The sequence below is a fragment of the Sarcophilus harrisii genome, chromosome 5 (assembly GCF_902635505.1).
Source record: "Sarcophilus harrisii chromosome 5, mSarHar1.11, whole genome shotgun sequence".
In the NCBI taxonomy this organism is placed as follows: Eukaryota; Metazoa; Chordata; class Mammalia; order Dasyuromorphia; family Dasyuridae; genus Sarcophilus; species Sarcophilus harrisii.
This window is the reverse complement of record NC_045430.1, coordinates 139,370,211-139,388,060: the sequence shown is the minus strand read 5'-3', so window position 1 is coordinate 139,388,060 and position 17,850 is coordinate 139,370,211. Positions and strand designations below refer to the sequence as shown.

The following is a 17,850-nucleotide window of genomic DNA, read 5'->3' as shown; positions in this document are numbered from 1 at the left end:
TCTTTCATGTTTATAGAAACAGTACAAAGGTATCATGCTTTCTAAGCATTTGCTGAGAATGAAACATTAGACTTTATTTAAATTTTCTTATTTTTTTTTTTAATTTGACCATGTTATCCCTTAATCTTGAGGAAGCCTGATGATGGTGGATGACTCACATTAAAGGCTGCTGAGTTTTGGTTCACTTCTAAACATATCAAAGTGGGAGGGGAAAAAAAAAACTTACACTCTTGGAATGGGAAATAGATTAGTCTCCCCTGCAGTGCTGCTACCTCCTTCACTGTCCACACTATATCCACTGCCAAAGCTGCTGGCAGATGAGCCGGTAGAGACGGAGCTTTCAGCAGGTCGGTGATTAGTAGGTCTTGCTGTATAGGGTGGGAATAGCAGGTTAGCAAAAACTTTAAAAACATTTAATATGAAAAGGTTGCAATGCATACAATAAAATGATTACATTTCACATTATATTCAATATAAATTTGAAAATTTGGAAAAAGTACAAATTCAGATTTTTTTTACCTGTTGGGCTTATTAAATTTCTAATCAATAAAGTTCCATGCCAAATTAATATATGATTTTTGTCTTATGAAAGAGATTCGATGAATGCATAGGGGACACACAAAACACTATTTTTGAGAAACCCATAATTATTTTTTGATTGTATCTCTAAGACCAGGCTGTATCTTTCCTTCAATTTTGACCTAACTTTTCTTTCATAATCCATGGTTGTGAATAGACAACAAATAATGTTTTACTTTTTTACAAAGGAAACAATTCAAAAACCACTCATGAACAGAAATGAGGAAAACAAGAGTACAAACAGCCATTCATGTTTTAACAGCTTTATCTTAACAAACAATAGGATGTGTTATTTTTATTTTTGAACAACAGAGAATGACAAAATATAACCATTTCTTGGTATGTCTAATTTAATTGGAATGATCTGGTGACTTAGACAGACTTTAGAAAATTTAATAGAGATCCCTTTGTCTTATCCAGATAGTCTTTGATGTTGTATACCCAACATTTGCAAATCAATTTAGCATGCTGAAAGCATTTTCCTATGGAACTACATTTAAATGGTAAATGAATTGTCTTACAGTTGTCTTACAAATGTCAAGTTAAACTTCAGTATAGTTGAATTGTTGACTAAATTAATCTTAGTTCTGAGACTGGAGTTAAAGGAGTAAATGGCAAAAACTGGGGAATAATAATGGCTACCTTTTCCTGGTCAAAGAGACATCCTTAGGTGATTTTTTTCATAATAGATAAAAGCTTGCCTTGTTCCCATTCCATCTTCTTTTCTGAGTTACTCTCCCACCAGCTGTTACCTCTCTAGAAGGCTTCATTCCCTTAGTGCCCTTGTGTTGCCCCAGCTAGATATTAGAAACAAAGCAATCTAATTGGCCTATTTCATTCTCATTGGGGCGTTCTCTTCCACTGATGCTAACTGGCACCTCCTCAGGATTTTACAGTCTGAAAAAGTTGCCACTATGCATTGAGATTAAAGGATTTATTTTTGTCTTATTGATTGGATTTGTCAGATGTAAGACTTTGACCCAGCTCAGCCCTTTGCTTAAGGACCACTTTAATTCTTAAAGTATAAATTAAACAAATATTTCAATAAGAGATAGTGATGCAACTATTGTATTTGTATTTTTGAAAGAATAAATGTAACCCAATTAAATTCTATTTTGATGGCATTTCTAGTAGTTTAAGAAAAATAAATAAAAAAACAGAATTTGTGGGAAAATATATTTTTGGGGGAATGATGAAACTTTGGTATGGTGACATGCACATTGAATTAACATAAGAGGATTCTTCAGCAAGTCATCTTACATCTTCTTACTTTCCTCTCCATCAATGAGGAAAAATAAGTAAACACCAATATATTTAGTTCTGTCTTATGGCTCCTCAGGCTACCATCATGGAAGAGCCACCATAGAGAACCAGAACCAATTAAGAGGTCTTATCCAGTATTTATTTTTCTGACCTCTTTTAGTTTTTTTCATGGTTTTCTTTTCCTTCATATTATATTTTAAAGATTCTTAAAAACAAACATACAAACACAAACCCTTTCTTTTTCACAAATGCTGCTTTGGCTTAATTTAAAGATGGCTAAATATGAAGAGTAAGGGTAATGGGAGTTTAGGAAGTTGGGCAAGGGCAGTTTATATGAAAACAGAATGTTGCTTAGTCAAGAAGACCTGAACTCAAATCCCACCTATGATACTACTAGCATGATCCTGGCTAAGTCACTTAAACTCTGCCTTGATTCCCTAAGGCATTAGTTCCCTAATTTGTAAAATGGAAATAATATTAGCACTAGGGCTGTGAGGAGAAAATGAAATGATAATGAGATGATATATGTGAGATAATATGTGTAATATGCTTTGCAGTCCTTAAAGTGCTATAGCTAAATTCTAGTTTCCAGATAACTATAAAATGGAAATTACCTTATTGTTGCAAACAACTTCTAAATAGTTGTTAGATTTTTAGAAAAATCAGTCTTTTTTTTCTTAGCAAGATATTTGGTTTTTAAAGTAAAAGTTTTCATTTCCCCCAGTATTTTAAAGAGACAAAAAACTAGAGAAATGTTTATTATTTAATAACAATATTGTTCAAAAAGATAGTTTTTTAAAAAGTTGTAGAATCACTGGGATATGGATATGCAGTTTTTGATATGTGTGTGTATAATAATCTAAAATTGTCATTACAACTAGAAAATAAATTAGTAATTCATTGAAAGTTATCAGTCAAACCAGCATGACATTTCTATATTAAACTGGTTATTGATTATTTTTTTTTATTTTATAGTGAGCTACTTTTTGTCACATAGATCCAACTTGTTTCATCAATAGTAACATCAACATAAAAGTCTTAACTAAATAGTTCCATTGCACTATTCCCTATTCCATTGCTGTTAGAATATCATTAATCCAATTCTTTAAATGGTGTCTTATTGAGATGATCAATTTTCCCTCATTCTGATATGATCTACACAATACATTATACCACCTCACAAAATGTATACCTTAATCTTCACATATGGCAAAATTTTTACTTTACAGATTTTGCTAACTCTGGGTTCAAGATATTTTTTTTTTCTTTTTCAAGCAAGAAATAAGACAAAAATAAGAAGACAACATAATAACAAAGGGAAACAAAGAACAATGTTGAAAATAAGTTAGTGGAATGCAGCTTTTCATTTTAATCTTTTCCTTGGAATGAATTGTAATTGGGAAAGTATAATAACATGTTGCAAATTTTAAAGAAAATATAAAAAAGAATGGAATTTTAAAGTTTATAAAATTTAATCTGTAATTACATCTGTAACCTATCCTTCAAAAAAAAAAAACAAACCTGAAATGATATCTCAGACAAGTATATGAATCTGTATATACATGGTATACATGGAAAACAGAGCTATTCATGTGAAAATGATTTTTAAAAATCAGGTTCTGGATTTTTTTCAATATAAACACCAAAGTTCCTACCCATCGGAATTGTGTTAATGCAGAATCTGCATAATTGATTGAATTTTTCATTCAAATGTCCATTGATCTATTTGTATATAAACTAAGCATGAAGAGATCAGTATTTAGCTAATTTCTGGAAGGAAAATAAAATTTAAATTAGTATTTATTTTTATTTGAGCTACAGTATAATAGCAGATTGAGGGAAATGGAAAATTCCACCAGAAGTACAAATGTTTTGAGAACTTTGATACAACACATCAATGTATTTCAGAATACCTAAATTATTTCTTGAAATTTTATACAAATGTTTGCAAATCAGATGTTTAAGTATGCTTAGTGCTTCATGTAGATATAGGTTAATAATTTATAAATGTAAAGTTAAATAACCTATAGGAACTAACAACAGTTTGAAGGTAGGCATACACAGACATACATATGTATATTTTTTCAATATACATACTACACACATAGATCTTTATATAGTGATTTGCATATATATACAATGTATATAATGTGTATGTGTATGATTAACATACAAGTGTTAGTGACTCAGAACAAGTCTCTGGACTGTTGGTCATAATCATATGCGTGTGTGTGTGTGTGTGTGTGTGTGAGAGAGAGAGAGAGAGAGAGATCTAAAGTATTTTGTACTTACATAATATGACAAATGCTCTTTTTTTTTCCTCTAATGTGCTGAACTCTTCAAATAGTGAATGTCTTTGTAGCTCTGTAAGCACATAGGAGGAAGTGAAGGTATCTATTTTCTTCAATTCCCAAAGTACTCAGCACAGAGTTACTGAAATATGATATTGCTCAATAAATTGTTGAATGAAACAACAAAAACTACAAATATTGGTCAATTACTTTGATCCATCTAAATATATAAATATTAGGCATCATCTACAAAAAGATATCTTATTTGGGAGAGATAATTTTATTATGCAAGTGTCTGTTATATACATTCAGTCTGAACTCGAAGCTCTTATTAAATTTTGAAAATAAAATTAAAATAAGCCCAAAGAAGGGTAAATTGGGCAATGAAGCAAATGTTATCATTGTAACAAATGTTTCCTTTCCTGAGTGTTTGATAGCTCAAATTCAAAATAGTTCTAGCATTACATAAGTTATTTAATGCAGGTAGTGCTAATATTTGCTATAGATACTTTTATTTCAGGCTCAATTCATTTTCTTAAAGGATTTCACATAATTTACAGAGTGCCTAAACATCCAGTAAATTCAATTAATTCAGTGATGTATTTATTTTTGTCAAGAAAAAAGCTGAGTGAATCTTTGAAGTTTTGACTCTATTCACATTTTTAATTGAATAAACATAATCTTGATTTCTTATCAAAAGAACTAATAAATTCATAATTTAAATTCACATTTTCTTGGGTTCATATGAAAGAAATTAAATTGATCTTTTGTGACTGATATTTTCAGAATTCAGCATAATCAAATGTTGCAAAGGATATTCATTTCAAACACAGTTTAATAAGAAATATAGTCTCATTTGCATATTGGAAAGTAGTCCTATTTGACTGAATGAAAGGAATATGATGACATTCTATAGATACAGCCTCTTAGTTCCATGATTTCATGATGTGTCATTTTACTTATTATAAAATGAAATTTTGTTCATTCCAAGTGATTTGGTGTCTGACATACATATATTTAATGAAATTATTTCATTGGCTAAAATATTTAAAAAATAATCCACTATTTTATTCTCCTTTTGGTCATATAAAAAAGTAGGGATTTTAAAAGATATTTCTTTAATTGATTAAAAGGGTTGCTATAATCATAAAAATTAGAACTTTGGAAAAAATTATAAGGTGACAATAATAGTTACATTAAAAAATCATCAGAGCATATATGGAAGAAACCTCAGAGGCCAGCATGATTGACTCTGAATCACTTGGAATGAATAAAATTTCATTTTATAATAAGTAAAATGACAAAAATGTAATTAATCGTTTATCTTCAAATTAATTATATGCATAGTTTATCATAAAAACCAAATTAAGACATAGATTTTCTAAATCAGATATTATGTTAAAACTTTTCTTGATGTAAATGTAGAGTCTTATTAAGATTAAAACATTTAAATTTTGATTAGAAGGGGTTATGGTCAATATTCTACTAGGCTATTAAAATCCTTTCATAGTTGAAGCTTTTGTTTTTTTGTTTTTTATAGTGTAACATTTCTAGGGAGCCACCAGATGGTGCTATTACAGATAACAGTAATAGTACTGACTTGGATTTTGACATCACAACCTTGTGTTTTTCTCCTTTCTTTTATTTTCCTTTTTTTCCATTTAAAAAAAATGTATTCCAATAGGAAATTAATTATAATGTTCAATTTTTTTAAAGATTGTAGAACTTTCCTTATTTTTTCTAAAAGGTGTAGCCTATAAATGTGTGGGAAATTATTTTGCTATTGAAAAACTGGGTTATTTTATTCTTGGGCCTCATACCTTTCATATGGATTTTGTTTTATGACATACCTGCTTTATCAGTAAATCTCATTTTCTTACCAGGGGAAAGAACTAGAATCAGAAAACAATCAATTTAATAACAGATAAACAAAGTCATAAAAGATATGCTCCCTGTAATATGTAGGAAAAAGATGCCAGTTACAAAATTATTTGTTCATAACTATATTGTTAAATGGATCCTTTTATAAAATAATCTTATTTATTCTGAGTCAGTTTAACTCTATTAATTTTTTTAATTCTTTGACTTTGTCTTGATTTTCTTCAAAGTCTCAATGATTAGACATAATTTAGTTTTACTGCTTCACATTATTTTCAATTTAACTATATCCTTTCATGGAATATCTTTTTTTTTTTTAATTTGTTAACTCTTCTGCTCTTCTATGTGTCAATGAAATAATGCTATCACTTACATGCTAACCAGGCACGGTCCCAAAGGTTCTAATTGTAATTTTTGGTCAGATAGATCAGCTGAAGTTTCTATTAAGTTCAGAAGAAATAAATGTATGAATCTCTTAGAGATTCTTTCTGTTTATCATGGATGAAATCTATGGATGGAATCTAACCATAGCTTCTAGGCTGAACATTACTATTCAAACAAGCAGTTATGTGGTACAGTAGAATTTTGGACCTTGAGTCAAAAAAAAAAAAAAAACCTGAGTTCAAATTCAGCCTTATTAGCTTTGCAGCTCTAGGCAAATCACTTAACCTCTGTATATCTCAATTTCTTCAACTGTATGATGGGGATAATAATAGTACCTACCTCACAAGGGTGATGTAAGGATCACAAGATAAAATTTATAAAGTGTTTAGTATAGTTCCTATTATATAGAAGTTATATAAAACTATTCATTTCTACTATCTTTTTAAATGATGATGCCTCTATGTCAACATATAATTTATTATTTCTAAAATATCTCTTTTGATCTAGTCTTAAGTATGGCTGCCATGGAAATTGAAAATTTTCTCTACTGATTTTTTTCCTTTTTGTTTGGGAAGGAAAGTGACAATAAATCTATCAGTTTTTTTTTTTTTCAGCATATGTGTTTTTTTCATCATATAGTTTAAATTTTCTTGTAATAATTTTCATCTTTTTAAAAAAAAGATGATTCATTTTACTTAACCATTACATTATAAATTCCGAATTTATTTCTCTGCAACAATCTATTTACCACTTTTAATATCAATTGCAACAAAAATTCTAAAAGTATCAGACTAAACCTTTAGCTATGTCTGGAATAATACAGTTAGGTTTCAGCTTAACTTTCTGTTTACTGAACTCTCTTTTCTTTGATATACCTATTCCTATATCTAATTTATAGACATGTTACCTATCTATTTATCCTCCAATATACAACATGGATAATGTCATTTACAGTGAGCTAAACTGACTTTTTGGGAAGGCAAAACATTTTTATTTTCTTTATATTTCAGTTCATTGCTAAAGTACAAAATCAAGAAAATATAAAATAAGAAAAAATGAAGTACAAGATAAAAATATAATTCCACTTGTGTTTCTGTATAGCTAAATTATAACTAGTTTAAAAGTGATTTAAAATGTTTAAAAGGGAGGAAAATGTTCAGCTGAATTTAACATGTTTTTAGTTTTAATCCTTGGTGGCAATTTCATTAGCATACTTCTTTCTAACTGCAAAATATTAGTTTGTTTTAGGTATATGTAAATCTCTTTCAAATATCAGAAAACCAGAACATTACAAATTACATATTTTTTTCTTTACAGTATAACATATTCCTTGTTCTCAAAGATATATTTTTATCCTCATATGTAGAGACAGGTACAAAATTTAGACTTTTATGTTTTTGAGGAAGATCAGTGTGGGATATTTCTAAGTATACAATTCAGGGTTAGGAGAAAGAAACAATTTGGTGGCTTCAACCCACACCCCTGACTTCTTCCAAACTACATTATATTGACATTGTATTGCTCAAAACTTTCCTATAGATGTGAAAGAATATTAATATTTTAACCTAAAAGTTTCATAATATTAATCTTTCATACATTTGACAAATTTTTACTTTGTAGATAGTAATAAAACTGAATAACTAAAAGGACCACAAGTGATTTCTTGGCATAGCATATATAGTCAGTGTAGTGGAAAATAGTAATAATATGAGAAAAGTTCAAATGTAAAACTACCTGTAACAGAAAAAAAAAATATATATATATATATATATAACTAAAATAATTTCAAAGCATAGTAAAACATTATTCCAAATCATTTACATATTAATGAAATTGAATTTAATTGCATTTTGCAATACCTTTCCTTGAGATCCATGTCATGAGACCGACTTTAATGTGCTTCTGTCTTCTAATAAGCAAAATATTAATTTTTAAACTCTCTTGAATGAAATTAAGACTTAACTATTTTAAACCAAAATTTTACTACAAAGGAAAAAAAGTTGGGCAAGGGTACAATGTATATAATTATTTTAATACTAATAACTATCCTCAGATATGATGCAATTACTATTTAATATTTAATTTAATTAAATGTATAGTTACACAGACAAATTAAAGAGGAAATGGGCAGAATAAATGTGAAACTTTTATAAATATGGATGGTTTTCAATTGTTTGTCTTTCCTTATTGCAAAAAAAGACAATTGTTAACAGCCCAGTCAAAATAAGGGGAACAATGGAATAGTCTATACAGGAAACACACCAATAAGTGAATTTGGAATGAATTTTCAGTATCTTTCCCAATAATGTTACTGCTTTTACAATGAATAACATTGAAAATCTTTCCCTCTCAAATGTAAATACAGAGACATTATTCCTGATGGATCACTTACCAGTTATAAAAACTGAGAGAAAGAACACTCAGGGTCTGGTATTATACCAAACAAATTGTTATCTTTTATAACATCATCAAGTAAAGAAATGCAAACAATTTACCATAATATAAGGGTACAGGCTTCTTAATACAATGATAGCTTTTTTGTTGTTATTGTTTCTGGGTTTATGTACTTGGAAATTCCTTTCCCAAACAGACCACCAAGAAAACAAAGGTTTGGTATCCTAGTGTATGGATGCCAACTTAAATTTTATTTATGTGGACATTGCAATATATCAGCATTTTAGATATTCAACCTTAATAATATTAAGGAACAGTAATTCAGAACTCTGCAGGATAAAATTCTATCCTGGGCAAAAGAATTCTCTATAATAATCAAAAGTATGGAAAATCACTTCAAAACTTTAAGATTTTATATATATCCTTATAGATAGTTACATGGAACAGTAAATAGAATACTGGTCCTGGAGTCAGGAAGACTTCAGTTCTTGAGTTCAAATTTGGCCTTAGACAACTTACTAGTTTGGTGACCCTGGACAAATCACTTTGCCCTATTTGTGTCAGTTTTCTCATCTGTAAAATAATCTGGTAAAGGAAATGGCAATCCACTTCAGTATCTTTGCCACAAAAAACCCCAATGGAGCTATGAATATTCAGACATGACTGAAAACATCTGAATGATAACTCATAGACAAAGTGATTTTTCTGGAGAAAATGATAAAAGAAGAAGAACTGATGAAATTCATATATTGCATAAATTTGAGAATCCAAATTATGTTCCTTAAAAATAAAATCATTTAAATTAATAGGGACTGGCATAGCCTGAGGCTATTTCAACATAATTGCAAGAAATTCATTTGGGCAGATAGAGGAAAGATCAGAACATGGAATGCAAAAAGATACTTGAAAGAAATGAAAAGAGAATTATGATGTTTATATATCTTGGAAAAATACGGTTTTCCAGCATTCATGATTATTGGGAGAAAGGGTGAATGATCATGGGCTTGGGGAATAACAGAGGAACAATGAAGCTTTTTCTGTATGCATAAGAGGGAACAAAAGCCATCCACATGTTTTCAAGAGAATTTAAGAAGATGCAAAAATAAAAGTCTCCTAATTTTTTTTTCTCTTTTATCTTAGTGGTAGCAAAATGATGGTTATTTCTTGCTACTTTGCTTACATATTTTTAAGCATTTTCCACATTATTTTGTTTCTTTGGGGGATCTGCTTCTCAGGAATTATTATATCTTGATACTTATCCCAGTGATAAAAAAATTAATCTCAGTAGGTACAAAGAAATAACAATTGAAGAATTCTTGAAGATATTGTCATGCACATATAATTTCTAAATTTGCTTTCTACATATTTCCTGAAATACTAACACTATCCTTTTTCACAAAGGAAGGAAGTTAATTTTCAGTCTTCAATATTTCATTATAAAGTAGTAATAAAGAAAGTTGATCCACCTTTGAGCTACCTGTACCATTTTAAACAAATGTGAATCTATCTTATTTTTCAAGCCTGGCATTAAAGTTGTTTTTTCCCCCATAGACTCTCAAAGTAGTTCCAAATGACACTAGAAAATCAATTTGATTTAGTGACCCTTCAAGGAAAAAGAAACCAGTGAAATGGATAGTTGAGTATGATTTATATATTGTAACTAGATTATTGATAGTTATAGTTTATAATTACTTAAGTTGCTACATAGCTGTATAACCTTCAGTGGTGAGACACGACTTCCTCTTGTTCTATCTTCTGCAGAGTTGAGAACTTAAGGTACCATCTTCTCTGATGTTCTTGATACACAGTGTATATACTTTAGGACCACTTTTATTTATGTCCCCCCTCATCCTTTTCCCTCCTAAAATGAAGAATTTTGATTTGAATCTTACCTGAAAGGTTTTATTCTGAATTCTTTTAATGGGCTTGTAACTCTAAATTTACTCTCTTTCTAATCTTCATGATTCTCCCCTCTTTTTTTTTTCTAACCCCCAGAATTTTTTTTAATACTAGAATCTCAAACCTAAATTGGGAATTTTAACTTGGAATAAAATTGTGTATTTAATAACAACAAAACAAACAAAAAAACCAAAGCAAATGCATTGGGGGCTTATTTTTAGCATGTTTTATGGCTAAATAGTATGTTTTAATTTATTAGGTTATTTAGTGTTTTTGTGCTTATGTAATATAGATGATCATATTTGGTGAAATACAGTTAATCCTTGCAAATCAAATATTTAAGAGACAGGGAAGAGATTCGTGATTTCACTGGTGTAGGACCTAGGAAACCTCTACCAATGCAATCTAGAATTTTATTTTATTTGTTAGTCTTGGAGAGTTGCCTAGATTTTTGGAAAATTCAGCTCATGATCACTGTCAGTATTATGTCCGGGGCTGGAGTTAAATCTGTTTCTCTGGCTCACAAGTCAATCTAGACCCAATATTGCATCTCACAAGTGAAGCATGTTTTTTTGTTTGTTTTTTTAACCATATATTTGTACTCACCCAGGAACATTTTGAAAGATTTTCCTTCCCTATCAATTTTCCTGCCAATCTGCGTATCAATAGATCACACGTAATACTGTGTACCCTGAATCCATGGTGAAATTAATTTTACATGATGATTTTCACTGAATTTTTGATGCAATCCAGGTCAGGTGTGTTTTCTAATAGACCATGAAAGGTAGAATGAAAAGGAATGACAAAGTATATCATATTCTTTTAAACTTATTATTCCTTCCCCTTTTATTTATTTTTCTCTCTGAACAAAGTGAGCAGGAATTAATTTCATTAAGTTTACATTTATTACTTCTTTCATTACTCACCTCAGGCAGCTTAATAAGCTTAAAAACAAAACAAAAAATGCAAAATGAACATGGAAAATACTTGAAGGAGAACTGAATGGTTTACTAAAGAATGAGAGCTATAAATATGGAGTAGGCATTTCCACCAATAATGAGTTTTTACCTAATCAACAGAGAAAAGCAACACACAGGTTTTCTCTATAGCTTCTATATTCAATAACATGATTCAATCCATTTCCCAATTAAACAAAGAACCTAAGCAACCACTCACTCAAATTAATTTAGATGGAATTGGAAAGATGGAAACAATATGAGTACTGCTGAACAACTAAATGAACTATTACACTATACCTGGTAAAAGCAGGAAGTTGCTATGTGAATAGAGAACATTTTACAAATAAAACAAGTCATGAAAGATTTCCACTTTTTTTCATTAAATTCAATTAATTTTTCACTAAATGAGTATACATAGGAGAGTATTTAAGGAAGGAAAAGAAAAGCAATTATTTGAAATGAGTTATTTATATTTTGGGGACATTATCATCAACCTTTGAAATCAATGAAAACATTGCATGTGCTATTTAAAGTATGTAACTAAAAAAAATTACAAATTTCAATTAGTTTATAGATTTCCCAGTCATCATACTTTTTGCATGAGACACTAACCAAAATTACTAATTTTCTAAGAGATAATAGAATTCACATGCCTTTGACTTTTATCAAGTATTTTTTGAGAAAAATGAAACTTGCTACCTCAATCAAAAAGCAGAGGTTGAAATAATATAAATGAAAAGAGCACTAAAAGAAAGCTAAGATCTGAATATTTTCAATAACTAATTTTGATCACAAAGAAGAAATAGTGAAATATACCTTCCTCATCTTACTAAGAGAGGCAAAGGAATGACATGGGAATGAAATGTTGCATACCTTGTGTTGCTGCATCATTTATTTTTGCTTAACTGCTTTTCTTTGTTACAAGGGAGGATCAAATTTCAGGGAGACATTCATAAAAGACAATCATGTGAAAACAAAAGACATCAAGAATATTCATGTATTTAAAGAAGCAAATATGTAGTAGAATGAAAAGAGGGAAAAAATCCATAGTTCAGTGTTCATATTATATGATTAAAAAAACAATATTCATATCTGGAACCCATGATGTAATACTTTTTAAACCTTTTTCCCCATGAAAATGTATGTATTCTGTTGGTTTTATCATATTGGCATAAAATTTGTATTACTCTATTCAGCTATATCAATTAAATTCATTCAATAATTATATCTTTTAACACAGGGATCTTTGAATATTGTAATCTTTATGGATATAAAAATGAATTACACTCAAATAAATTTCACATACTCTTTTACCCAAGCTTTTAAGTTTCTTTGTTTAAGTAAAAAAAAAAAAGGGGGGGAGAGCTTATATTTTAAAATCTGTAAGATTTTGAATTTATTAAATAATGAATACCCTTTTGTTTTAAAAGTTATTGTTACAAAAAATTGCTAGAATCAAATATCATTCCATAAGCCATTTGGCTTTATAAGTCAATACTTATAATCTATCTCCCATTGCTATTTAAATCTGCTTTCTTACCAAACTGTGTATCTCAATAAAGAGTATTTATACAAAATTAAACATCTAGCTGAAAAATATAATTCCTAAATAATTCAAATGTTTTGAAATATGAAAACCATTATTTGGTATAGTCATAATTTTAGTGTATACATTTATGTATTTCCATATGCATGGCTAGCATATCTGCCTCTCTCCTTCCCTATTCTAGTTTCTGTAAATGAGTCATTCCCATTAGATTTTTATGCCCTGCTGTCCAGGACTCTCATTGTGGCACCCCCTCCTCTTCATGAACCAGACTTTCCCCAATTCTCTCTTCTTCTCAAAGCAAATTTATATTCCCTATAAACAATCCTACTTTAACCTGCAGGTGAGTCTATATCACACTTCTAATGCTGTTTAATCTCTATTGATATCATAAAGTAAACTATTCCCAAAACTTAATATTTGTATTTTTTGCAGGGAAAGATACTGGAAAATGTCTTAAATTAAAGAAATTACTCTAAGTTCATATATTTCCATGATTTTTACAGGCTATTAGGGGAAATGGTTTAGTTAGATGGAATCTATCTGTGGCTTCTTATAATCCTTGTATAATACCCTCTTCAATTATCTACAGTCAACCCAATATTTGTTTGCTCAATTGCTTAAAATGTAGTTAAAGAAGCCAAAGTCAAAGATTTCGACTTCCATGTGAGCTAGATGGTCCTGTTCTTTATCATTCCATAATATACCAAGTCTCATTTTATCTTTTTGCCTTTAGTCATAAGAGTGCCTAAGCAAAATTTCCCAGCTAACAATAAAAGAAATTGAGGGAGAAAAAAAAAAAAAAAAAAAAAAAAAGAGTGCCTAAGCAAGAGAGTAGTGATTGATTATTGAAGATCCTTTGCTATTTCTGACAAATATCTCACTTGCACCACTGATATTCCTTCAGTAATGCCATTCATAGGTGAAGTACAGAGCACAATCTATGGGTAGTAATTATACAATGAAAACATCTTAAACCCCATAAGTGTTAAATTGTAATGTGAACATACAAAAATGTATAGCTAAGAGAGTTTTGACTATAGGAGATAAATAATACAGAAATTAAAAATGCTTATTCAACTATTTGCAGAGAGGGGAAAGAACATTAATTCTGTTTCTCTGTTGTTGATCATTTCCCCCTCTTTCAAAACATAGCTAAGAAAAGACTTCAAGTTTATTTTAATTGGTATGTCAAATATTCATAAATTTGTGACTAATATAAAAAGTAGGAGTGTTTTTAGTGAGCTCAGCTCTAACTCAAGAACAAAATAGAGAGCTAAAAACTGTAGAGCTTTACTAAATGAAAAGAGCAAATAATAAAGCATATTTAGAAAAGAATTTCAGTTTTCTTAGTAAGTGCAGAAAAGTCCTTGTCAAGAAACATAAACAGAAGATCTTTTGAGTACTAGAATTAATCAATTTGGTTCCTGTATATTTTTTTCCCTAAAGGCTTATTCTCCCTCCATTTTTGCTTTTAACATTTGTCTCAGACTTTTGAAAACTTCCCTCCTTTTCCTTGCCTGCTTTTTTTCAATTTTTGTCACAATCATTCATTACATTGTGATAGAGCAAACTTGACCGACTCATTCTGATATTTCTTAAGCACACTTCCCCCTCAAACAATTTGCCGTGAAATCGCTTTTTGAGCTTTATGAACTTTTGTCATCTCTATTTCATTGCTTAGGAGGATATGGGACTCTTGGATTTTTGGGGGTTTTTTTCCCCACTGATATATATATATATATATATATATATATATACATATATACACATATATATATATATATATATATATATATATATATATATATATATATATACACACACACACACACACACCTCTACTGACACAAACAGTTCTTGAAAGCTGAAGACCCACTAGTTTGGGAAAGCAATTGCATATCTCTAGTCTTTCTTCCATGAGATGGCAATAAATGGGAGAACCTGTAAAAGGATTCCATTTCCCTATTCCCTTACCCAACCAAGAGTTCTCAAATTTGTTGAATGCCATTTTTAATTGGCTAGGGAAGTTGAGTGGGTATGAATGACTGCTTACTGTCTACTACATCATTTCATAATTTTATTTCGGTTTCTAAATTTGTAACTTTATAAAGATAAGAATCATTTCTTTCAGAATGAAGCAAGCTTGTTTAATTTGGTATGATCTGCATTTTTTCTCATGAATAGGTTGTTCTGAGATTTCCACCACTTTAAGTTCTTCTTGTGTATAAGCATAGACCTACACCCTAAAGGCTTAACAGAGTTTCTAAGAGTGTCTAATATTCCAGCAGAAAATATTTTAGGTAATAGAACAGTATGACTTAATTGCTCATCCAGCGCAAGCACAGTGCTTTTGACAAACACAAGAAAATGGCTGCCTGTTTGCTTAGCAAGCATTCTGGTACTCCCGGGATCCATGCACTATACCAGCACAACCACTTCTTTGTATGAACTGTGCAAATGTATTTGGAAAGTGGGATAGGGATATTCTATTTCCTTCACTGATTTCTGACCAAGCAATTACTCATAAAATCTAGGTACTAGAATCAGTGTCATCAGTACTGCATCCCTCTATTACGTCTCTTGACTTCAGGAATAAGTTAATTTCAGAATTTTGAGTTGTAGGAACTAAATGCTGAGAATTTTTTTGCTTCCTTTAATTTAAAAAGCCATGGAAGAGTTGAATTTAAGCTCTCTAAAATGCATAAATAATATCCTGCCTCTGTTATTCATGAACTATAACTAGCTAATCCTTCTTGTACTTAAATTTCTTATTAGTCATATTATCTTTACATGAACAAACGTGTGTTGTGGGTTTTTTTTTTTGTTTGTTTTTTAAATAAATATAGAAGTCTATTGTCTATGGGGGTTTTAACTGTTTGGAGAAAAATGAGGAAATAATTTAAGTATAGTTTTGATTCCTTCTTAATAGTAGAAAATACATATTTCATAATTTGTATTTGTTTCTTTTGATAAAAGATATTTCCCTTTGTTGCTATTACATCTTAGAACAACATTTCTCTACTAAGTTCTGATTTCAATATTTTATTGTGTCCTGAAGATGATCTTGGGTTTTGAAGATAATGATAATAAAGATCCCCAAATATCCAGTTATATGAATTTAAATTTTTGTGGGTTTATGAGAAAGCTATTCAAAGGAAGACAACTCAAAGAACATAGCTTATGGCCTTTCACCATTTTAGGAAAAGGAATTAGAACAATCCAAAATGGGGTGGGGTGGGGTGTAAGTTCAGAGCATAGTAGACAAACTATTCTTAGGAATTCTGGGTCTTCATTCAGGGGATGCAATGAATTTATTATGGGGCTAGAGAGCATTATCAAAATTAAAAATACTACTAAATCCTTTGAAGGGGAAAAGTCACCTCAAGATGGCAACAATGGAAAATGAAAAGGGAGGGATAGGTGAAAATCTCTTATGATGTATACTATATCTCCCGAAAAATTTAGGGCTTCTGCTTATTTTTCTCTTAACCATCTGGGGAAAACAGAAAATCTTCCCTGTGGTCTATTCTGAATTATTTGATTACTTATTGATGTGTGACAGAATTGATTGTTGAACACTTCTAATTTCCAGGATGGAGGTAGGGAGAGGTGGAAATAGGCAATATAAGGCTTAGATATGTTAGAATATACAATTCGTGTATCTTATACCGAAACATTATCAAAATAATACAGTTTTCCCCACATTTAAATTTGAACAAACTTAGAAAACAATTTAAATTATTCCTATTATCTACCCATGAAACATTAAACTAGGAATAGTAGTCAGTTGAGATAATAAAATGTAAGGCATCTTCCCACTTTTTCTACTAAGCCTAGGATATCTAAAGAAGATTGTAGCTCATTTTCCAAAGCAAGGTGCTTATGACAAGGGTTCAACATTAACTACAGAATCAATATGAAGAGCATATGAAGTACTCTTCATGTGAAAGAAAGGAAAAAAATACTATATGATTTCTTGGAATCCAAACTCTATTATTGATATGCATTGGTTTTTTGTTTGTTTTGTTTTGTTTTGTTTTTACCATATCTACTTGTGTTATTTTGTATTCACTTTCCTTCTAGCTTGGGGATTTTTTTTTCCAGCCAGAAATTGTGTCTACTCCCCATAACTAATTTCTACATTGCTCTATTTTTACTATTCCAAATTAGCAATGGAATCTCTATTGCAATAAACCAAGTCCACCCATTCTCTTTCAATAGTGACACATTCATACCATGCTACAACAGAATATATAACAATGGCTCAGAATCCAGTAGTTTAGGAATGAAATAAAGATACTTTATTTATTACACAGGCACTTAGATATTGACATGCCCAACACATCTGATAGTACACTTAACAACTACCAAAACAAGAGTGGAAAATGTCTGCTAGTAGTATCAAGAGAGAACTTTCACCATGTAAATGTAAGTGAGTGCATTAACAATTTTTTTTTCCTCTAGGAAGTTTGAAAATCCACTGAACCAAAGACAAAACACTTGAGATAGTATGTAAGAATAACCGAGTTATGTTCCAATGGAGAGGCTAGTAGTTGTGAGCAATTCAAGCTTTGTCACAATGCAACAAATCATGCTTGAACAGATTAGGTTAGTTGCATGCATTTCATTCTGCAATAAGAACACAAGTTGACCT

The 17,850-nt window shown here is 30.1% G+C and overlaps 1 protein-coding gene across 6 annotated transcripts in view; it reads right to left on the bottom strand.

The window, feature by feature from the left end:
• Positions 1-17,850, bottom strand: part of PCLO (piccolo presynaptic cytomatrix protein) — a 513,527-nt gene that overhangs the window by 84,072 nt on the left and 411,605 nt on the right. For all 6 annotated transcript variants that reach the window (XM_031938652.1, XM_031938653.1, XM_031938655.1 and 3 more), the window contains one exon: positions 227-368. In XM_031938652.1, the coding sequence (XP_031794512.1) occupies positions 227-368 (142 nt within the window). The remainder of the gene's footprint in view (positions 1-226; positions 369-17,850) is intronic.